Genomic DNA, 22,666 nt, shown 5'->3' with positions numbered 1-22,666 from the left:
AGGCTGGTAGGAAGGGGAAGGAGAAATCTGTTTCCTTTGTCTACTTGGTGCACAAGACCTTCAGGGCCTGAAAATTATGGGAAAGGGAATGAATACATGATGTGGTTGACCCCAGAGGATGGCTGCTTCCCTCATAAAATGGCACTAGTTACTCTAATGTCAGTTATGCTAACTGCATTGAGTAGGGTTTAGGAGAAGGGTGTGTACTGGTCACAGTTCCTTTGAGAATCAGTATCTTAACTTCTTTTAATCAAATATTAACAATCTGGTTATTCACTGTCTCTGTTCAGTTTCTTAGTCACTGCTCAACTGAGAGAAAGTAGAAATTCTTTGAGCAATTACAAAGTGGATGTGTAAAATTTTGTTCTCCGTGGTGGAATTTTTGCTCCTGTACTGCCCTCAGTGAACAGAGCTGCTTGCTTCTTCAGCTTTCTTTTATTTCCCTGCAATACAGATAAAGCCTGTCTGTCTTGTACTGTAAGGTTTCTGAGCAGTTGCAGCCAGGGTGTTAAATCTGACAAATGTCATACCCACTGTATTGCAGTGTTTGTTGTGTACTTGCCCTGTTTAAACCAGAATACCCTGCAAAGTCAAATGTGAAGGAAGAATGAGACAAAGACTTTCTGTAGCTCTGAAGCATTTGTGTTATTACTACATGAAACTGCTAGGCAATCTGCTTTGCAAGGTGGAGTTTATGACATCTGTGATTACATGCTGCATACTGAATTTGGTAAGAGTTAACTGGGGAAAGCAACTTGCTTGCTAACACTCTGAAATATAGTATGCTGTCATTTAATATCAAATGTAAAATACTGACACTTCTTTGACACTTCTGTAAGAAATTACATTGTCAAGAGCTTTTGGTAGACTGTTTAGAGAGAATCAACTTGGAGTTAAGATTTTGACTGCCCCTGGTCTTTGGGATGCCATGGCAAGGAAGCACTGCTTCCTTCAGACCCATGGCTGTGGTTCTAAGGTAACTCCTAGTGTCATCTCCCTGCCATGAAAGGCTACAGAGATGGTTCACTAAAACAAAATCAGCAAGCTGGTGTTTCAGAACAGTTACCAATGCTGAATCAGAGGCTTTACATTTTTTACCACTATAAACAGAGAAAACTGAATACTGCGAAATATTTACACCAAGAAAAACAAATTTATTGCTGTGCCTCAGAGAAACATGAAGTACGTGGAGTGAAGCATGCTGTTAATATTGCATAATCAAGTTGTCTGGGCTTTTTTGACAGTGATTTTTTCCAGTGAGTAAAGCTTTTTCTTTGCATTGATTTTTCCCCCCTCTGCTCCCAATTTGCTAACTCTAAGTTTTCCTCAGGGTGCCTGAATCATAGCTTATGAAATACTGCTCGCTGTTCCCTGCAGGGCCCTCACAAAGAGCCACAGAAAACTTCAGTTCCAAGTTCACTGCCTTAGCATACTGTTATGCTATAGAAAGGGCTCTTAATGCAGTGAATGGCTTCTGAAAGATGATCATTTTCACCCCTGTGCCCACTTTTGTGGGATGTGTGGTGATGACTATCTGACAATCGCGTGAAATTCTGCAGCAAAAAGAGGGAAGAAATTTTATATTTTGCTGTCTTAATCCATGTTCCTCTATTTCAGTATCTCTGTGTATGATACATTATCAGGCAATAGTTTAGAATTAGTCAGTTTATTTCCTATATATTAACTCAATGCTTATTGAAGTGGAAGACAAAATATAAAGCAGATACAGAAGGTTCATCATTTAGAACAAGTATTTTCCTGTAACACAAATAATACAAAAAAAGCAAATTCCGGTACTTACACACACTTGTATAGCATGTCCATACACAAAGTGTCTTAAAAAATAATCAGAAACAGGTCAGGTTATGATGTTTCCAGAAAAGATGGTTTGCATTATTTTTGCATTGCTTTTCAACATGGAAATTCGGTATTTGTTTTTACATCAGCCATTAAATCTCAGTATTTATAATATGCAATTTTTACAGTAATGGCTACTTAATGTTATTTTAAAATTACTCGTAGGAAGACACATTTTTCTAGACTTTAATTACGAAACAATTCCTTACGAAACAATTCCCTACCTTGCTTTCAAGGCATGCTGGATTTACTGTTTCTTTCACCTGATTTAATCATGCATGATACAGTAAAACTGTTGTAAAACTGTACATAAAAAATACAAGTGTTAAAGTCTGGGAGAGAGAGAATAGTCAAAGGCAGCAAGGATTTCACCAGCATCAGCAGGTGAATTACATTTTCCTGCTTCACCTCCCTTCACCTTAGGTTCATTACATTTCAGTTTTCAGCTTCATGAAAGAAATGAATCTCTGAATTTGCTGTTGCACAACCTTTCAGAGGTTAATTTTGGCCCAATTTACACCTTCTATACACCGATGTTTCAGTAAAGTTATAGAGAAATCTGGTTGGAAATTCAGATTTAATCCATCTAAATCTGGATTTTTTTTCCTTATGTTTTCTCCTATTGCATATCTAGTCACCTTGAAGTAACAAAATTATTTTGAGTTATTTTTCTGGTCCTGGCTCAGAAGAACTCGGCTGGATTATGCCCCAGCCTTCCAGTATCCTTGGTCAGGATCATATTGCACATACTTTAAACAGTACTGATTTCCTTTGTGTATGGAATATTTTCAAATAGAAACATTACATGGAGCAAGGATGAAAGGCAGGGGCTAGGGGTGCATGGATGTGCCTGGATGTGCCTGGATGCTAGACCTCTAGTGGACACAATGGAGAAATGCTTATGAAAACATGCAAACTCTCCATAGAGGTCTGTATGTACAGTCAGGGAAAAAGCTTCTGAGAAGTCTCTTCCAGAAGTTTATCTATTATTTGTTCAAAACTGATACCTGTCCCATTACTCAGTGCAGGGGACTCAGAAAATCAGTGCACATTGCCTAATTTTTAAACTAATCTTAAAATCATAATTGCTGTTCTACTTGAACAGCTGTCAGGACATTCTGCCAAAGGAAGGGATGAGAGGCTGGGTAGCAGCCCTGCAAAGAGAGTTCTGTGGGTTTGCATTGATGGCAAATTGAATGTGCATCAACAGTGTGCCCTGGCAGCCAGAAGGGCCAACTGTGTCCTGGGGTACATCAAGAACAGTATAGCCGGCTGGTCAAGGGAGGTGATTGATTGTCCCACTCCAGACTGCATTAGTGTGGCCCCACCTTGAGCATTCTGTGCAGTTTTGGATACCTCAGCATAAGAATGACATCAAGCCATTAGAGTGTGTCCAGATGAGACTGACCAAGATGGTGAAAGACCTTGAGGGTAAGACTTCTGGGGAGCAGCTGAGGTTACTTGGTTTGCTCAGCTTGGAGAAGACTGAGGGGTGACTTCATCACAGCCTACAAGTGCATCAAGGGGCAGCAGCAGAGGGAGAAGTGCTGATCTCTCCCTGGTGACCAAATGGAATGAAGCTGTGTCAGAGAAAGTTCAGTTTGGACATTAGGATAAGGTTCCTCAGGCAGATGGTAGTTGGTTGCTGGAACAAGCTTCCCAGGGAACCAGTCATGGCACCATGTCTGTCAGAGTTCAAGGGCCGCCTGGGTGACGTTCTTAGTCATATAGTTTATTTTTAGGTAGTCCTGTGAGGAGCAGGGAGTTAGACTTGATGATCCTTATGAGTCCCTTCCATCTTGAGATATCATATGATTCTACGATCCAAAGGAGCACACTTTGGCTGAAGAAGGCTGGAATGCAGTAGGATTTGGCTTGTCTTCCTATACAGCTGATGGCTGCTTTCAGCTACTGAGGGGAGGGTATTTAGGAGCTAGGAATTCTGCACTTGTAATTTGGCTTAATTTTATCAGAGAAGTTTCTACCTAGGATGCTCTAGCCTAGCTGTTTCAGGACTACAACAGGAAGGGACATGGGAAGAAATCAGGTAGGAATTAAACTACCACCACCAAAGCCCTTCAATTTACTACCGAATTAAAAATCAGATAAAGCCAAAAGCTTATGCAGTAGCATTAACTGGAGATCTTGAAAACAATCACATCTGGTGCATATTTTATTACTGCTAATACTAAAGATGCGTATCTTCTGTGGTATCACACCTCAATTATCTAAACAAATTTCGTCCTGGGAACATGAATCAATGACATGAAATGGGACACATGTCACAGTGCCACCCACTGCACTCAGTGTAAACGTTTAGATGGTCGAAACTGCTTATTCACAAATATTTTCATGCACAACTGACTTTTTCTTCTAAAATTATGTAAAATATTTTTAAGAAAAGGATGACATTGTATAATTTTATGAACGACATGAAAAGAAAGACAAGGAAGAATATTAAAAAGCTTAACTAAAACCAGCAAGTAGTTGAACTGAGGTAAAGTTAAAAGCAACTAACCCTTGTCACTGATTATAGGGCTAAAAAGCAGTACAAATGTCCAAGCCAAGAACTGACACCAGCAAAAGAGCCAACCATTATTCCTTGATATTTTGAAGTAGCTGTAATAAATGAGACTCAATAACCTGTTGAACTAAAGCAGAGAAAAAGATTAAGTTAATCAGTGTTCAATGTTTTTTCACATTTTTAGGGCTGTACTATTTTTTCCTGGTAGATGCCAGCTTGTCCTGTACAATCATTTAATAAAAAACGAACAGGAATAAATTCACTGTGGGAAGAGAGTTTGCATCCCTTCAGAAAATAAAAGCCTCGTATGTTGCAAAACCAATACACCCGGTAAGAGAGATGATAGGGTTTTGAGTTGATGATGTGTTCCCTAGTTTGAAAAGGCTGATAGTATACGGGAAACAAATTTGTAAGCCTATAAATGGAAAGTAGGCAAAATGTTTACTAAAAACTACTTCTGTAGAATGTTTTGAGACTGAACTCTTGAAGTAGTCCTATATCTAGACATTATTAATGTTACTGCCACCCTAAAAGTACAGGGCCCTGGTTGGAGAAGCTATACATGCAGTGCTGGGCTTATTTCAGAATGCAGGTCATTTCTGTAATGGCAGGCATTTCACAGCTTTCAAAATGAGGGCAGCATGAGGAAAAAACATGAAGAATCCCTTCTTTGCCTCTTTTTTCTAGAAACAAGTCAGGTAGCCTAATTCACTGATCCTGGCTGTTACTGTTTGTCTCCAAGAAAAACTGGAGCTAATCTGACAGAGAAAGAAGGTTTTGCAAGCTATATCACACCATGCCAATCAATAAAGCGCCAGGGTGAGCAGGTTAGGAGGGCTGCGGGTCTCTTATCATTGTCTGGTGCAACACACACCCTTTTGTACAGGGTGGGGAAGCAGCTAAGGACTGCATCAGCCCTGCACACCATTATCTGTGCCCACAGATGCAGGCCCAGGTCAGTGACATTTTCTTACTAGGTATTTGGCTTTCTGAGACAGGGACAGAAATTCCTACCCATTTTGGGCCAATACATTTAGGTGTAATAAGACTTGTAGGATACGGATTTTTTAACAGCTGCAAAACTTCTATTAGATCATTGCAGCAGCTACATAAACAAGGAGCAGTAAAAATCAAAATCAAATAATTTATATTTGCAATACTCACCACTTCGATAGCCCAAGGCTACAGCCAAATCCATGGAATTATAGCCAGCATCTGTTTCGATAGTTGGATCAGCACCACTTTCTATGTAAAACAGGAAAAGAAACTCATACTTCTGACAATGAGAACTGGCAATACTCAGTATTATTATTGATAATAAAGTTGAGACAGTCTGCTTACCAAGGAGAATTTTTACACATTTCACATGGTTCCCATGTACTGCATATAGTAGAGGTGTGCCTCCATTCTGCGAGTGCAAAGAAAAGCCTTAGAAACTTAATGATTGAGCAGTCTGCAATTGTAATTCATTAATACACCAGTATACTTCTATGTCTCAGTAAGAAACTTAATAGGTTTTATACAAAGGAGATTCTGTTTTGGAACTCCAATTTATTCTTTTTTTGTCTACTGTTTAGACTGCAAGCTCACCCTTCTAGAAGGACTCAGTGTTAGTCTTATTCTCTTTTTGCCAACAAGTCAGAACTAGTAAGGCAAACTTCTCTTATCTTATAGAAGTTTTGAAACTCAGGTTATTTTAGAAGAGGCAGAATAATTCTAAAACCCGAAACAGTGCTATGCCCTGGTCCAAATTTCTGACCAAAAGCACCCTCTGACATAAATTAGAGCTGGAGTCTTACCCAGTCGTACTCATTGACATCAACTCCACAGTCAAGCAGCATTTTGACAATATCTGTGTATCCTTTACTGCAAGCCAGTGAGAGGGCACTTTCTCGTCCTTTCCCCAAAATCTGAGGATCTGCACCCTGAAATTATTATAATAACAACAACAGCAACAACAAATCAAACTAACCACACTTTTTTTAAATGTGAGATTTTACACAGAACTTAACTAAAACTTTTAAGTGTATAGCAGCTTTGAAAAAAAAAATCAGAAGGCAAACTGAACTAAAAAGTAAATAAATTTAAAATGAGGTGTGTTTATTTCCTTACATTTTGGAGGAGAAATTCCACTATTGCTATCTGCCCATGAGCTGCAGCCCACATCAGAGGGGTAAATCCTTCTTCATCCTTATGGTTGATTACATTTTCTGTGTAAAGATAAATACGTAATTTAGTAATCCCTTTCGCTAATGCACAGTAGAAACTCGTGAAATCCATTGATGATTTCATGGTGAATGGACTGAGGTATCAGTGTGGCCTAAAAGTCATTCTTACCTTAACTTTAAAAACAAAATTCTATTGCAATGATGGTGCAAATATCTTTGTCCAGAAAGAAAAAACATTCAACTAAGCAAAGTAAAATTTAAGAATTGGGTTTATTAATTTTTTAAGATCTATAAATCAAGCTCTGTTTCTACTCAGAAGTGTTACAAGTTGTCAGTAATCTGGGCTTTATCTTTGGAAAAAAGAAAAGGGCTGTTTGAAAAACTAAGAGGGACAGTCTGTACTACACTGCAGAAAGTGGTGTTTGGTTGTTTTTTTAAAACAGAGTGAGCCACAAATTCTTAAAAGGAATTATCTTGTAAAGCAGTATAGATAGTGTATCTCCATTCCCCCAGAGTTCATGTAATCAATAGGGTGTTTTGTGGAAACAATTAACGTCTACTTCTAGTGCAGCTGAAAGAAGGAAAAAAAATATTTTAACATTTGGCTGGCTGAAATAGTTGAGTTGGAATTTGTAAAAAATATTTAAGTACTTAAAAAAATCCAATGCTTATCACAGCAGTAGAGTATGCATTTTTTACTGATACTCCAGAATCAATTTGTTTGCTACATACATTACAAAGTATATAGACTCAAGAGACTCATTACTTGCTTTCCAGCAAAGTAATTGCTTGCTTTTCAACAAAGATGCACTGAAAGCATGGCTGATTACTACTAGTATAATAATATACTACTAACAATATATTCCCTTATACTATTAACAGTATATTACTCAATTCAATACGCTATGCATTATGGACATGCAAATGTCACACTGAAAACTATCACCCAACTCAGACTGAGCAGGACTATTATACCGTGGGTGTGAGCCATGGTTTAAATTACCAACATACAGCTCTATACATTGATTGATTAAATAAATTTGGAAAGCCATTGTTTTAAATTACAAAGATAGTAACAATTAAAAAGTAACAACTCTTCTGATAGAACAGATTCTCCTCTCTCATTGATATGGATTACATATATAGCTGGGGAGCAGGGGGAGGAAGTGATTTACCTACAACTCCTATTAATGCTAATGTTTCACTAAAACCCAAATCATAGGAAACAGTGAATAAAAGACAGATGAGAAACAAAAGTCCACATCTGCAAAGAACAGATATGTGAAATTTCCTTCAATTTGTTCCAGAATTGAGGATTTTTTTAAAATGTTTTTTTTTTTGAAAAGTAAAGCACAACAGGGTATAAATGCCCCAAAGAAAAGAGATTTACTCTCCTTCTGTCTCACCTTGTTCAATACGTGTGGCCAGATACAACATTTCTCCCTGAGCAGCCAGCTGATGAACTGATAAAGCTGAAAAAAAGGAAGCAAAATCATGTGTCACACATACCAGTTTTCATTCTGCTCTATTTGGAATTTGGCTTAACCAGTACAGAACATGGATTTGAGAATGTAGATAAGTTTCACATTATACTCTGAACTAGAATCACTATTTTAAAAAGTTTTCAAAACGTTCCACAGGTTTATGGAATTTTTTAACCAAGGTAGAAATTGTACTAAAAAGCAGAAGACACTTCCCATACTGACTCTTTACAAGGCAACATGATCCCTGATGCTTGGCCAGCAATCCAAGATCATATTAAGAACATTTATGTAATGAAAATAAGCATCTTTTGGTAAATTGAGGTTGTGTAGTTTTAAAATGATACCTAAGAGATCACATGTCAGGAGACCTGTCACACTGCTCAGTGAGCCTGTGGCACAACTCTCACTCACTACAATGTAGAATACATCAGGCATTACAAAACTATTAGAAGACATGACATCTGCATCTACATCTACAGGGGAAAAAATGGATTGTGGGCTTGTTTTAAACTTATCAAAGCTGGTCTTCAATACCAAGAGCTTGGAAAAGTGGTCAGGAGGGAATATATAATAAATTATCCACATTATATAACAACAAAATTAGCTAACGAGTACATACCGTTATACATACATACATAATACATACCATTCACTGTCCTTCTCCTATTCGCTATATGAAACATTAAAGTTTTATTTTTTTCAGAAAGACTGTCTATTTTGTTCACGGCCTATGCTGCAGCTCCAGATTAATTTTTCCAATGCAAGTGGCCTTTTTTTCTAACATTGAATTTATAATATATAGATGAAATAATTTATAAATGAATTACACAGAATTAATTTATAAAGAAAATACTTACCAATTAACAAAACCCCATAAATTGTACTGCCTTTCAAGATATGTGGCAATCATGACATTTGCAGTATGAGTTTGTAGCACTTACCAATCATCTAATTTTAATAAATTTTACAAGATGCGCAGGTTCTTAGAACAAGTACAAGAAGCACATTGACTTAAAGCTCAGAGAGGATCAGAAAAATCTTTACCTATTTTTTTTTTTAATCAAGAATTGGATCCTTTCTGGAAAAGACACTTCAGACATGAATTCAAAACAGCAGGTGGATTACTATTTCACAGTTGGAACCATGTGAATTAGACAAGACTATCTCGATGTTTTCTCCTTATATAGAAGTTTATGAAAACACCGAAGGAAAAAAATAGAAAAATCTGTCAGCCATCAAACACACAGTCCACAAAATAATTAACAGTAAGTCAGGATACTTACAGTTTACAAGCAGAGGTGTTGTAGAGACTTCATTTCCCCTGTGTTTGTTAGTTAGGGTAGTTGATTGTTTTATTGGTGAGAAATGCTTAGTAGTTGATGGAGTATAAACATGTCTTACTTGGATACCAGGGGAAGGAGATGTGTGGCTGTTGCATTCAGCTACATTGAACACAGAAAACGGACAGGATTTCAATACTAGTAAGAGCATTAAAAGCAAGCCACAGATTTTAAGTCAAACTAGAAGGCACCAGTGTCACAAGATCTTTAAAACCCATGTTAAGTAAGCTTTGTGACATGTGCTTTTCCACTGTGTATTGTCAAACAGCTGTTTTCATTTCTAGCATAAAACAATGCTGCTACCCACATGTTCAGTACTCAGTACAGCCTATGTCACACAAACTGGGTGTCTAAATGAGGTTAAGCCTTCATCTAGATTTTCAACAGTGCCTGGCATGGATTTATCAGGTACGAGAGCCCCACACAGCCTACCACATCCTTATTAATGCTCTCCAGTGCAATAACATGATGCAGCTTCAGTCAGCCATGCAGTCAAGTCAGGTAACTGCTCAGATCATCCCTTTGCCTGCTCCCCAAGACTACCGTCACTAATTTTCTTCACCAGGACTTTTTACACTTCTGCTGGATAAATCTGTAACTGCATTAGGAATGCCTTATTAATACTTTTCCAGCAGGAAGAGAGATATTCCACAGTAACTTCCATAAAATGCAACAGCAAGTCACCACTTAGAATGTGGAAAGTTATGCACTGCTGCTATGTTAATCTGCACTAACTTTCCCAGCTTTCTATTAGAATCTAATGGCATGTTATTACAGAATACATACATTATCTTGGCTTCTGCTTCTCAAAAGTAACTATTAGCTTTGAGAAGTACCTGAGGAGCCAAGTAATTTTTAAGAACCTAACTGATTAAATACTAGAAATACATATTGAAAGATTAAACTCCATTACTGGCTAAATTGACATCAGTGTGCAACAGTAATTAATGACTGAAAAGTAATTAACAGGCACACTGAACTCATACCATAGAGAAACTCACGATCATAAATGCAAGTGCAAATTCAGGGAGACAACCAATTACAATTAGAAGGTAACTGGATGAAAATGAAATTACATTTTGTTTGCTAATCAAATTGCTACAGCTGACTTGATCAAACTAAGAGACCTACCAGGGACTTTTGACCTGTGGTACCTGGATCTGCAGGACTACTTCTAAGGGGTTCACAAATATCACCTAAGAAAAAACACCCTACTGCTGATGGGTCTAAATCTGCCGTTCAGGTCTGCAGCTCCACTAGTAAGCACTTAGGGCCTGCAAATCAAAAAAGTTTGAAAATTACAATGTCTACAATGAACTGCAGCCAACAATACAAATCAGAAAAGCCATCAAAATTGACAGTAGGCCCGTGTTGTAGAAAACAGGTCAAATTCAACCTCACGAAAAGATACATCACTAAGAGTCTGAAATATGACAGCAAGCACCAGAAATCACAATTGTTAAGGAGAAATAGATAGAAGTCCTAATTCTGTTCTCTATCAGCATGTTCAGCCACGAAGAAGCACGGGTCAGTTCTGATGAAGCTGACCAGCAATGGCTGGAGATCCAGCTGCAGCGATCCATAACTGGAGTAACATTCACTTTCAAGTCATGTGAAGCTGCACTGGCAAGCCAATCACTGCAACAACTACAAGCTTTGTACATCCACACTGATAAAACAAAATCAATGGTATGAGCTATGCTATTTTGCCAGTGGTACCACTGAAAGGATAACACATGCTGCAGGAAGCTACTGAAGTTGAAACGATCATACAGTGCTTTCAGTAGTGTTCTGCAGATAAATGCTCTCAACAACATGTAGCATGTGGTAGAACATGATGCACAAAACAAGTAAACTTGTTTTCGTGATCAGCATCAGCTCTTATTAAATTAATCAGAGACTTTTTGTGCCACTACTTTTTCAATTAAAAAAAAACCAACTAAAATGTTTCAAAAATAATATGGAGGAAATTAGTTTTATAATAATAATTCATTAAGTATATAATAAAAATAGATGGGTAAGAAATTCTAGACAACTATTATTGATTAACACATGTATAAGGCAGAGGCTTTTTTTTAAAAAAAATAGCAGTTTAACAGGATGACACAGTTCACACACAACAATTTGTACCATAAAGTTCAACCTTTAAATAAGACAGATGCCACTTCAAGGTCAGAGTTAACTTGGTCTTGAATATTTTTACTGTCCTCTTCATTCAAAGATTTCACAAATCGTGAGCAGACATTCATATCAAATCTGTTGGGCAAAATGAATTTCATTCCCATGGTAACGCTCTGAGCTGGGCCTTCCTCTGTGCTAGAGTCAAGCTGATGCTCCACTTTGATGTCCGGCATGGACGGAAGGCTATAGCTAGCAGTACATTCTTCCACAATTAACTGGGCTGCAACGTCTAAGTTTGTTGAAGATGCCATGGCCCCTGCCATGTGAAAATTTTATGCAAAAAGTTTCTTCATGGCTTCTAGCCACTAGCAGTTCCAGCCAATGAAGCTGTACCTAGAGAGCCAGATGTTTAAATAACCTGAAACTGAAAACATTTAACAGGTTAACACCACTCTGGTGAAGTAATGCATAAAAATATACCAAGCTTGGCTTCACTGAAGCTGATGGAATTTGGTTCTGATAGTCCAAACCGTGGTGAAATACCAATCTCACTGCTGTCACAAGCAGTACAGGTCGTGGGTATGGATTTAAATGGAGGGGACCAAGCCATCCATTCAAATTTGATCACGTGGATATTTAAGCCAAATTCCATAATGAAGCCACTAGGAGCTCCTTCTAAGTAGTGTTTCATAGTATTAGTTCGGTTGCAACAAAAAAAAAAAAAAAAAACAACAAACCCAGCACAACCAACCACGTTTATACCAAGACAGGAGAAAATGACTTTATTTCCTAAAAACATGAGACGTGAAGGAAAATTTACAGTGGCTTTATGCCATTTTATGACTCTTAAGCCTTTCCATAACCTGAGTAAAACAAATGTCTTCTACCTTATGCGCGGGAAAACAACTCCATCTATGTCGGTGACACAGAACACCCCAATTCACCCTGACAGCGCCCGGGCAGCCTAACGCCACGCGGGGCTCCGCGGCCTGGCAGCGCCATGCCCTCCTTCAGCCCGCCCTCGCCCCTTAACGCAGGCCGCCGCCACAGGCACTGCGGAGAACACACCGCTCGGGACCCGCCGGCGGGGAGGGAGGGACGGAGGGAGGGAGGGAAGGAAGGGCCGGGGCGGGCCGCGTCCCACGGCATCACCTCACCTCGGCACCACGACCTCTCCCGCTGACAGTGAGGCGGACGTGACGCCCTACAGCCCCGCCGCGGTGGCCATTGGCTAGGTGAGAGCCGCCTTTTGATGACGTGTACGCACACGGCTGGGGTGGCTCGCTCGGTGACAGGCGTGGGCCGCGCCATCACGGCAGCGCGGAGGGGTCAGCGTGGGCCTCGCTCCTGCGGAGGCGCGGTCTCCCCGCTCCCGGACAGCCATGGCCTTGTACAAACCAGTGGTGGTTCAGACCTGCCCCAGGCTCGGGGAGAGGATCACGCAGGACACGGTGTACTGGGAGGGGTACAAGGTAAGGAGGCAGCTCTCGACCGCGCTGGGGCAGCGGGCTGGTCGTGCTCCGATGCGGCTGGCGCTGGCGCTGGCGCTGGGTCTGTGCTCGGCCTTGCTCGGCTCTTGGTTAGAAGCGGTTCCTTAATACCGTGTTAAAGCTACTAAACGGCTTCCTATGCCCAACCGGCTGACCTTTGCCCAAAATTGGCCCAGCAGGTGTATTTTTTTGCCCTAAAATATATTTTTCTACTGTTTTCGTGCTATTGATAAAGTAGTTTTAATCTTGTGTGAGTGAATACGGTTATTTTTTCCCCGTCGGAACACGTAATTAATGGGTTAGTTGTAATGCGCGAATTGAAAAAAAAATACGTGAGCAGAAGTAACCTGAGAGAAGAGAAACTCCATAGGGTTGTATTTAAAATTGATTTGGGTCTGAGTGGAGTTTGGACCTCTCTGCAGGAAGAAGAAATTTTGCTTTGCTGTTTTGATTTTTGATGGTGTGCTTGTATGTATTTAATGATCTTCATTGCAATTGCTTTAGGCACCTCTTCAGATAAAGGAGTTTGGTGCAGTAAATAAAATTGACTTCTCACCGGTTCCTCCGCGTAATTATGCTGTCACAGCTTCCTCAAGGGTAAGCAGCTTCTCTGAGGTTTTCACGTTTGTGTCTTTCAGTTGGTATCATATGAGCAAACTTAACGTCTTCTTGTTGTACCAGATCCACATTTATGGTCGTTACTCTCACGAACCAATCAAAACGTTTTCTCGCTTCAAAGATACTGCTTATTGTGGCACATACAGAGATGATGGCAATCTGCTTGTTGCTGGCAGTGATGAAGGTATCATTCGCCTCTTTGACATCAGTGGAAAAGCACCTCTGAGACAATTTGATGGTCATACCAAGTAAGACAATGTTGGGTTTTCCTGTATGTGCATAAACTTGTTTGCTGTGTTTGCATATGTTTCCTTTGCATTTTGCTGTAAATCTGAATAATACTGGTCTGTGTTGCTTGTTACTGTTTCTTGTAGATACTACTCAAAAGTAGATTTTTAAATTGAATTAAAAATTGGAGTAACTTTTAAATTCCAAATATGAATTGAGTACCTGGAAAAATAAATTTACTTTCTAATTTAGGTAGGTGTCTGTTAATATGTTGTGTAGGCACAGTCTTTTGACTCCGTGGCACTGATGAGCACACTTAGACAGTGATAGTACACAGACAGCTTAAGTAACAAATGCAGCACTTACAGCTTTTGATTGGACATCTAGTAGACCTATACAGCTTTTAAGGCCAATCATATCAATGCTTAAGTAAGCATCGGTCAGCATGACTCTTTTCTGGCTGGAAATATAAAAACTAAAGTGTAACTAACCTCTAAAGTGAGGCTTTATAACTTCCAGCAGTGAGGACTTTGCATGTTTAAGTTAGAATACATAATAAGTAATCTCTTCAGACAGACTGACTTTTCTGGAAACAAGTACATATTTTAACTTTGGATATTGTGGACTTTGGTTTCTAGACCTGTTCATGTAGTGGGTTTCCTGTCTGATAAATACCGAATATTCTCTGGTGGTGATGACTATTCATCAAAGCTGTGGGATATTCCAAGTGGTTCAGAAATAGTCTCATACAGAGAAAATACTGACTACGTTAGATGCGGCTGTGCAAGTAAAGTGAATGCAGACGTCTTTGTAACAGGTTTGATTTTATTTTATCAATATGCTTTTTTTGTACTGAATTGAAGAAAAATGCAGAAATAGTTTTTGATACAGTAGGATCTCGCTTACTATATTTTAAACATGGAGGATCTGGCTTCCTGCTTGGTGCCTCCTTTGCTGTTACTTTTTTGCTTGCTTTTTAAGCCTGACACTGATGTGTAGAGAAACTCAGAATTTCCCTAATTTTTAACATATCTTTGCTTTAGCCTGTTAGGGTTAACAGTGGTTCTGACTGGCCTTTGAAAGGTTTTAGAAAATTCTGTGAATATATACTTTAGTTGCAGTTGACTGAAGGTTTCCAGAGGAGGACACTAGTTCTGTTGTAGTTCGTACAGACGAAAACTCACAGACTCAAAAATGGAAGGTCACATGAGTTATTTGAAACCACTTGCTAGCAGTAGCTTTCTGTTAATGTCTGGTAAATTCCTAGAGAAAAAGTGGTATTCCTTACTTCAGGAGGCACACGAGACTAAAAGTTTCATCAGGTTGGCTAAATTTACTGTTGCAAATACACTTGATTAATGGAAGGGAAATAAAATTAAGACTTAAACTACTTTTAAGGCCTGACGTATTGTTGGTGCTAGAATTAGAAGACTTATGTTGCCTAAAGGCTGTAAATTAACCAAGGTAAACCAAAAGGTGTTCTAAGTGCACAGTTTAAAACTGTTTCTGTTTGGCAGGAGCTCCTTTAGATTGTAGCACATGGTTGTTTTAGTTCATGAAGTAATTGAAATGATGAAACTGAAGCTAATAATGGTGTTGTTTGCAGGTTCCTATGATCACACTGTTAAACTGTTTGATGCCCGAACAAAAAGTAGTATCATAACAATAGATCACGGTCAGCCTGTGGAGAGTGTGCTTCTGTTCCCTTCTGGTGGGCTTCTAGTATCTGCAGGTACTTCAGCAAAATCAGATTTCTTTTCTGTGGCCCTAATGTACTTGAACTGCTTCCTTCTAGTATTTTCATTTAGTAATGAGGTGGTAAGTGACATAACAGCTGGATTTCTCAAAGATCTTTAGGAATCAGTTGATCTGGAGGGTAAAAGTAGGGGTCTTTTTTGTCTCTGATTAGATATTACTGTAGTTGATCCAAAAAAATCCACAAAAAACCCTGATGTTTTTAATGGCAAGATACAGACTTTAATTAACCCAGTGCTAAAGTAAAGGAACTTTAGGTACTTTTGGTAAGAAGTACATTGAATCATTCGGCTGCAGAATGGCGTGAAAAAGAGCATGCTTATAATGTGTCTTGTCCCAGGAGGTAGTCATAATGGGTGGTGAGTAGGTACAGAAAACAAGATGTTACAAAGGAGGCACTATAACTGTGTGAGAACTTCTCCAGAGAAGTGGAAATATGTATGTATATCAAACTGTTTTGTGTGTTTCCTTCTCACAGGAGGTCGATATGTCAAAGTTTGGGATGTGCTAAAAGGTGGACAATTACTAGTATCACTTAAAAATCACCATAAAACTGTAACTTGTTTATGCCTGAACAGCTCTGGACAAAGGTTATTGTCAGGATCCTTGGACAGGTTAGTGTATTTTGCCGCAATTTAAATTCTTCAGGACCATCATGGTTTAAGACCAGCCAGTAACTCAGCACCACACAGCTGATTGCTCACTCCCTCCTTTTCCACCCCACTTCTGGGCAGGAAGGGGAGGAGAACTGATAGAATGTAAACCCAACTGGTTGAGATAAGAACAGTCCAATAACTAAAGTATAATACAAAACTACTACTACTACTACTAATGATAAGGGAAATAACAAGGGGAGAGAGTATAAAACTAAAAAGGGAAGGGGAGAAAAAACAATAAGCACAAGTACAATTGCTCACCACCCATTGACCGATACCGAACCCGACGGAGCAGCAATCTGGGCCTTCCGGGTGACTTCCTCCCGTTTATATACTGGGCATGACGTGTTTCACGGAATACTCCTTTGGCTATTTTGGGTCAGGTGTCTTTGTCTCTGCTTCCTCTGGGCTGCTTGTACCCTTCCTCACTGGCAGAGCATGAAACTAAAAGTCCTTGAGTAGAGTAAGCATTACTTAGCAACAACTAAAACATTGGTGTGTTATCAGCGTTGTTCTCAGATTAAATCTGAAACACAGCAGTGCACCAGCTAATAGGAAGGAGAAAAATAACTTTTAAAGCTAAACTCAGGACAAGGACTTTTTTAATTTTGAAGTTATTATACATCAAGTGTGAATCTGTGCATGATTTTTTTTGCTTAAGCACTTGTAACTGTTAATATAAAGATATAATCTAACTGAAACTGTGTGTTGGGGTCAAGGTACATATTGCAGTATCCATTAACCTTTTCCTCCCATTAACTTGAATGTCAGTAAGGGTTGCATGTGCCATTTGGGAATCTCTGTATGTGGAACTTCTGAATAACCATTCGTTTTTTTTTTTTTTTTTTTTTTAATCTCTAAACTGACCCTTGCAGTCTCTATAAAGTACCTATTCTTAACTTTAATACAGTTTAAATAACTGAAAGGGTGTTAGTATTCATCTTTAAAGAGCCTGGGTTTTGTGTCTCTCTGCCGTTGCTTCTTGTAGCCAAAGGGCATAGCTGAAATATCCTTGCTTTTTTGTTTGGGTTGAGTTGCTGGGTACTGGTGTTCCATCTATTTGTCTCTGAGACATTAGAAACACGAAGTGGTCTGAAATGTCAGTGGTCTGTTTTCTCCCTCCTTGCCTCCCTTCTGTACTTCCTAGGCTTCCTCAGGCTTTATTGATTACAAAGCATAAACTAGAGGATCCCACTAGCTGTGCAGCTGTTTGTCATTCAGTGCTCACAACGTTAAAGTTCAAACTTGTTGTAAGAGGATGTTTTGTTTTCTCATTTGTTAAGGTATTTCCCATCTTCAGTCAAATCATTAAAGAGCAGCCATGTACAAGAATAGTTATGGATTTACTTCCAGAAATTGTCAATAGATCTTAACATTTGAAACTTAAGAACAAATTTCAAGAAATACTACTGTCTTAGTGTTTCCTGTTAAGCGTTGCTGAAGTCAGATAGTCACTGCATATGTATTAAATTTCTTCTGCTCTTGCCTCATTTTCATCTTTTTTGGGTAGGGGTCATCCTTTCTTGACTTTTGTTTGTTTTCTAACAGAACCATTCTGTTGCAGGAGAGGTAGTAACTAAGAAGCTCAGTGGTAATCTGAAGACTACTTTGTATAAATACTCAGTTTTCTTAAGTGATGTATAGAACTTGAGAGTGATGAAGTTCTTGTAAAGTGTCTACGATAAGACATTACTAATGAGATTTTAATCATTACCCTTCTGTATAGGCACGTGAAGATTTACAGTACTACTTCCTACAAAGTAGTCCACAGTTTTAGCTATGCAGCACCCATCCTCAGTCTTGCGCTGTCGGTAAGTACATTAGAAATTTTTCTAGGCAAGGTAATTACCGATACCTTTTACATCAGTGAAATAATTAATTTTTGCTGTTTGGTGTTTCAGAAGAATGGTGTGCATGCAAAGTAGGATGACTGAATATATTCCTCCTAAGTAAAAAAAAGGCATTACAAGGTTCTAAATGTAATATATTCAGACATCAGATATTACCTGATCAGATCTGCACAAAGTTGTCTGTTTGTCAGGGACGATATACATCATAGGGAAAGTTTCAGTCTTTAAGTCCTTTGACTTTAAGAGGATTGTACTAATCTTTTGCCTTTCAAGAACCTTGTGTGGCACTGATAAAAGAAAAAAGTTAGTTCATTTGTTGAGAAATATAGAATAGGGCGCACTTGTCTTAAAAGTTATTGGCATCAGATTGGTTTGAGGAAGAAAAGAGGAGAGGCTATGAGGTATACGCCTAAACAAACTTCTTTGCCAATGCATGTGTCTTACTGTCTTGGAAACAGAAAACAGACTCTCATTGCTCTGGAACATTTCAGTTCCAATGGGTAAGTGACCTGCTGGTCAGATATTTGGAGGCTAGCACCGCTTTTTAAAACAATGGTGTCGTCACATGGTTGCCCTCTTCTGTAGCCTCTGAAAGACATGTAAAAGTGACTGTGAGGGATCTTTTTTTAGCAGCATTTGAGCATTCAGCTAATGTTTAATGTTTACATAGAATTACCTGTTAATAGTAACAGGTCAGATCTCACTTATGTATGTGAAGTCAGTGTTTTTCTTCAGTGTATCCTTTAAAATTATGACCTTTAGCATCAAATACATGAAATCTTTGTTATTTAGGTGAAATTTATGCCAGTGACTGGTATTTTGGACAATTCTCACCTATTTGTCAAAATCTTGCTGTTCCAAAATAGCTTTCTCATAGTTGATGTTCATGTCGGCTGTATGGCATGTAATAGCTGAAGGCAGTTGTACACCACTCAAGAAAACCAAAACCTGTCATATATACTTACATAAGGATGTTAATGCATATTTGACCTTGCTTAATGAGTCCATCTAGGTATTTGTTAAAGGCTTATTATATGGATAATGTTGCTTACCATTATAGTCTTGAAGTTGTCCCTGTTTTGAGCAAGGTATTTGACCACATGGGACCTCATGGAGGTGGCTTCCAATTTCACTTAATCTATAATACTGTGATTAGAACCTTGTCACGAAGCATAAAAATTTAAAAATCTGCATGGTAGAGGATGCATCATTAAATAAAACCATGTTTCTAACTCTGTTATTTCATCATTTTAGCCTGAAGATGAAACCATAGTTGTAGGCATGACCAATGGGGTGCTAAATATTAAGCACAGAAAACCTGAAGAAGGGAAAGAAAAGTCTCAGAAGAAGAGGCAACCAGCATATAGAACCTATATGAGAGGAAAAACTTACATGCCAAAACAGGTACAGAGTGGTGAGAAAATGCGTACTGAAACAGTCCTCAAAAATAATGTTTTGGTGGGGTTTTGGGGGGTTAGTTGTGTTTGTTGTGTTTTTTGTTTTGTTTTGTTTTTATTTTGATGAGCTAAGTTGAAAGGGAGGAGAAGGGAAGATACAAAGCCATAAAAGCTTGTTAATGGTGGTACATCTAATCCACTCTGTGAATATCTCTCATTCTGAACTCATTTTCTCAATTCTAGGAAGATTTCTCTGTCAGTAAACCTGTAAGACGTGCTTTGAGGAAATATGACAAGCTGCTGAAGAGCTTTGATTCTTCCAAAGCCCTTGATGCGGTACTGGAGGTAAGGCATGGGTTTTTTTCCATCTGAATTGTGTGCTGTCATCTGATGTGGATTTTTTCCATATGTTAAACTAATTTTATTTTAATATCTCAGTAGAAAGGATTCAAACTCGTATGGCTTCCGTTTTTCTTTTGCTGGTATCAACCCTTTTTTGGGTGTAAAGATGTTGCTTTGGTACTAAATTCTTCTTATATATGCTCAGCCATCCATTCGGCTTCATACTCCTGAGGTAACGGTTGCAGTCATGCAGGAACTACATCGTAGAGGAACCCTGAAGAGTGCACTTGCAGGCCGAGATGAGAAGCAAATTAATCTCCTACTTACCTTTGTGGCAAGGTATTATTTTAACCTGAGTTCTTTTTGTCTGTTTTGAGACCTTTTGCAGCAGAGTCTCAGCAGGTCACGAGTGGAACACTGGTACACTTGAAATCTCATGTACCTTCTGCTTTCTGATAGTACTGAAATTGTTAGCAGAAAACAATTTTGCTGATAGTATGAGGGAATATATTTTCCTTCTGTGCTAGATATTCCGCCTTTAGTCTGTTATTTTCTGCGCCTCAATGAAACTTGTGTCTTCACATGTCTGAGGCTTTTGCCAGTCCTCCATCTTCCACTGCCTACCTGAAAGAAAGGGTTTTTTGGCTTGCTTCTCTGACTGTTTTGTGATGTCTTTTCATGAATCAGAGAGTGTCTCTGTGCCTGTATGAGAAACCAGTTTGTTGTTTGGAGGAGTGCAGCTGGGAAAACCATTAAAATGGGGATATTTTCTAATTTTGCAGGCGTGTGATTGAGCCTAGATTTACTTCTATACTGGTGACTGTTGCAGATATGATCACTGGTAAGTACAGCACAGAAAAGATTCTCAAAAGTTACATAGCTAGCTTGGAAATAAAGTGAAAAGTGTTACATCTTTAAGAAACCAGACTTTTATGGCTTTGCTTATAAGTATGATCCAAAAAGGGGTATTGGCAGATAACTTTGATATTTGAGTATTTGACAGATAACGCTGTCAGTATCTGACTTGCACTGGCTGCAGGAAGCGCCTCGTGGTCTCTTTAAGTATCTTTAATATCTCATATTTCTACACTTACATAGTTCAGGTGAATTCCACTTCTCCAGTGAGGTAAAAATACTATTTGAGGTCATAAAACTTTCTGTTAGTATGACTTAACTATAAGTACATACCAATAATTAACACTGTTTTTAGATCACTGTTGAATTTGTCTTATTTGTCCACAATGTTGGACTTGTGTGAGGCCCTGTAAATGCATCTCTGACTAGATAATACGATTTTCATGTTTCCATAGATAAAGTGAATTCTTAAGTGATTTTTTTTTCTTTACAGACATTTATCAGCCTGTGCTTGGGCAGTCAGCGATCGTTGATAGGCAGTTCTTGAGACTTCAAGAAGCCATAGGAAAAGAGATTGACTATCAAGGGGAACTGCTAGAAGTTTTGGGAATGATGGATACACTGTTTGCTAGTTTTGCTGAGAAAAAAGTTACTTGTCTAGAAGAGAACAGAAGTAATAGTCCTACAGAGATCATTGAAACAGATGAATGACTGGCAACTGTCATGACAAATTTTCACAAAAATAGCGTGGACTTGAAATACATGACCTGTTCTCCTGATAACTTTTTATAATAGTGACTTTCTGAAAAAACTCCTCTATGTTGAAGTTCTGTCTTCCAAATCGTGTTTCTGAATAGGCTTCATTACTGAAGACAGAGAAAGAAGAATGTTTTCAGGATTTTCCTTGCCGTATTTTCCAAACAATTGAATTTTAAAGTTTTATTCCAAAGTTATGTAACTTTGAAAGAGTATTTTGTGCATCCAGTACTAAGTTGTTATTTGACTTAGAGATATAGTCAACAATTTTCATTTTTCATTTACTGGAAAATAATGAGATTTGTTTAATTCTAATGTGCCATTGATTGTCCTTATTTAAGGTTAATGTCCCATATCGCATACGTGGACATAGGAATAAAACCACATACGCATTTGATAAAATTTGACTTCATTGTCTTTTCTCCACCTGCTTCATCTCTATTTCCGACTTCAGTGAATTTATAGAAAACAGCAAAATGACTCAAGAAAACGAGTACAGTTGTTAGTTTTATTAGTTTAATTTTTTAAGTAGCGCATATGCATTTGTGTTACAATTCTCTAGAAAGTAGGTCATTCTTGTTTCTAAAGGGAAATTAATTCACATTAATTTAATGTAGTAAGTAAGCTGCACACCAGGGAGAAAATCTTAAGTGAAAAAGCTTAAATTTTGTGTAATTCTTTCACTTTAAATGAACAGTAGATGCAATTAAAGGCTATGTTGTTATCAGTAAGTATTTGAATGCTGGGGTATTGATTTATTTTAACTTCAAGCAGTGCTGGAGAAGGATGCTATGCTTTGGGAAGGCAGGTGTGCCAAAGGCTCCTCAACACATGTAGGATGACAGTAGGTGGAACTTTGTCCTTAGCCTGTTTTCTTGACTTGCATTTTCCCCCAGAATTTATGTGAGATACCATGAATTTCCTGAAAAAGGATTTTCTTAAAGTTGGCTCAGTGACCAAATGGAGATCTGTGATAGGTGGTCTCCCTTGGGGGTCTGTATTGGGACGAGTACTGTTTAGTATAATGATGAATGGAAGAGACAGTGGGATTGAGCACACCACAGTAAGTTTGCAGATGATGTTAGGCTAAGTGGTGTGGTTGACATGCCTCAGGGATAGAATGACATCCAGAGAGATCTGGACAAGCTTGAGAAGTGGGCCTGTGTAAACCTCATGAAGTTCAATAGGGCCAAGTGTAAGATCCTGCATGACGGTCAGGGTGACC

At 38.6% G+C, this 22,666-nt stretch overlaps 2 protein-coding genes across 4 annotated transcripts; one reads left to right on the top strand and one right to left on the bottom strand.

Annotated features, from left to right (window-relative positions):
- Positions 1 to 1,650: 1,650 nt before the first annotated feature.
- On the bottom strand, positions 1,651 to 12,731 carry ANKRA2 (ankyrin repeat family A member 2). Of its 2 annotated transcripts, XM_062612443.1 has the most exons (9): positions 12,652 to 12,731; positions 11,517 to 11,918; positions 9,317 to 9,475; positions 7,956 to 8,021; positions 6,494 to 6,591; positions 6,181 to 6,306; positions 5,723 to 5,789; positions 5,546 to 5,626; positions 1,651 to 4,508 (listed from the first exon to the last, which is right to left on the bottom strand). In XM_062612443.1, the coding sequence occupies exons 2-9, from the start codon at positions 11,815 to 11,817 to the stop codon at positions 4,453 to 4,455; spliced, it is 954 nt and encodes a 317-aa protein (XP_062468427.1). In that variant the 5' UTR covers positions 11,818 to 11,918; positions 12,652 to 12,731; the 3' UTR covers positions 1,651 to 4,452. The 2 variants fall into 2 exon arrangements, with proteins under 2 accessions (XP_062468427.1, XP_062468426.1); XM_062612442.1 differs by lacking the exon at positions 1,651 to 4,508 and having other exon boundaries at positions 4,782 to 5,626.
- A 28-nt stretch (positions 12,732 to 12,759) lies between these two features.
- UTP15 (UTP15 small subunit processome component) lies at positions 12,760 to 22,172 on the top strand. Of its 2 annotated transcripts, XM_062612441.1 has the most exons (12): positions 12,760 to 12,966; positions 13,489 to 13,581; positions 13,666 to 13,850; positions 14,469 to 14,647; positions 15,437 to 15,562; positions 16,064 to 16,199; positions 17,968 to 18,052; positions 19,346 to 19,495; positions 19,732 to 19,833; positions 20,036 to 20,169; positions 20,613 to 20,671; positions 21,179 to 22,172. In XM_062612441.1, the coding sequence occupies exons 1-12, from the start codon at positions 12,877 to 12,879 to the stop codon at positions 21,394 to 21,396; spliced, it is 1,557 nt and encodes a 518-aa protein (XP_062468425.1). In that variant the 5' UTR covers positions 12,760 to 12,876; the 3' UTR covers positions 21,397 to 22,172. The 2 variants fall into 2 exon arrangements, with proteins under 2 accessions (XP_062468425.1, XP_062468424.1); XM_062612440.1 differs by having other exon boundaries at positions 13,489 to 13,850.
- The last annotated feature ends 494 nt before the right edge of the window (positions 22,173 to 22,666 follow it).

The sequence above is a fragment of the Pezoporus occidentalis genome, unplaced genomic scaffold, assembly GCF_034315485.1.
Source record: "Pezoporus occidentalis ecotype Australia unplaced genomic scaffold, CSIRO_AGI_Poc_V1 ctg16, whole genome shotgun sequence".
NCBI classification, from domain to species: Eukaryota; Metazoa; Chordata; class Aves; order Psittaciformes; family Psittacidae; genus Pezoporus; species Pezoporus occidentalis.
The sequence above is the reverse complement of the archived record's forward strand: the minus strand, read 5'-3'. Positions and strand labels throughout refer to the sequence as shown.

What these genes read in the sequence shown, in the direction of transcription:
- ANKRA2 (XM_062612442.1), bottom strand. Translation starts at nt 11,817, where the DNA reads ATGGCAGGGGCCATGGCATCTTCAACAAACTTAGACGTTGCAGCCCAG. An exon ending in GGCATCTGTCTTATTTAAAG is followed by an intron (nt 9,476 to 11,516) that starts GTTGAACTTTAT and finishes TGTTCAATGTAG; the next exon opens with CTGAATGCAACAGCCACACA. An exon ending in AACACCTCTGCTTGTAAACT is followed by an intron (nt 8,022 to 9,316) that starts GTAAGTATCCTG and finishes CCTTTTTTTCAG; the next exon opens with CTTTATCAGTTCATCAGCTG.
- UTP15 (XM_062612440.1), top strand. Translation starts at nt 12,877, where the DNA reads ATGGCCTTGTACAAACCAGTGGTGGTTCAGACCTGCCCCAGGCTCGGG. An exon ending in CAATTTGATGGTCATACCAA is followed by an intron (nt 13,851 to 14,468) that starts GTAAGACAATGT and finishes TTTGGTTTCTAG; the next exon opens with ACCTGTTCATGTAGTGGGTT. An exon ending in CCCTTGATGCGGTACTGGAG is followed by an intron (nt 19,834 to 20,035) that starts GTAAGGCATGGG and finishes ATATATGCTCAG; the next exon opens with CCATCCATTCGGCTTCATAC.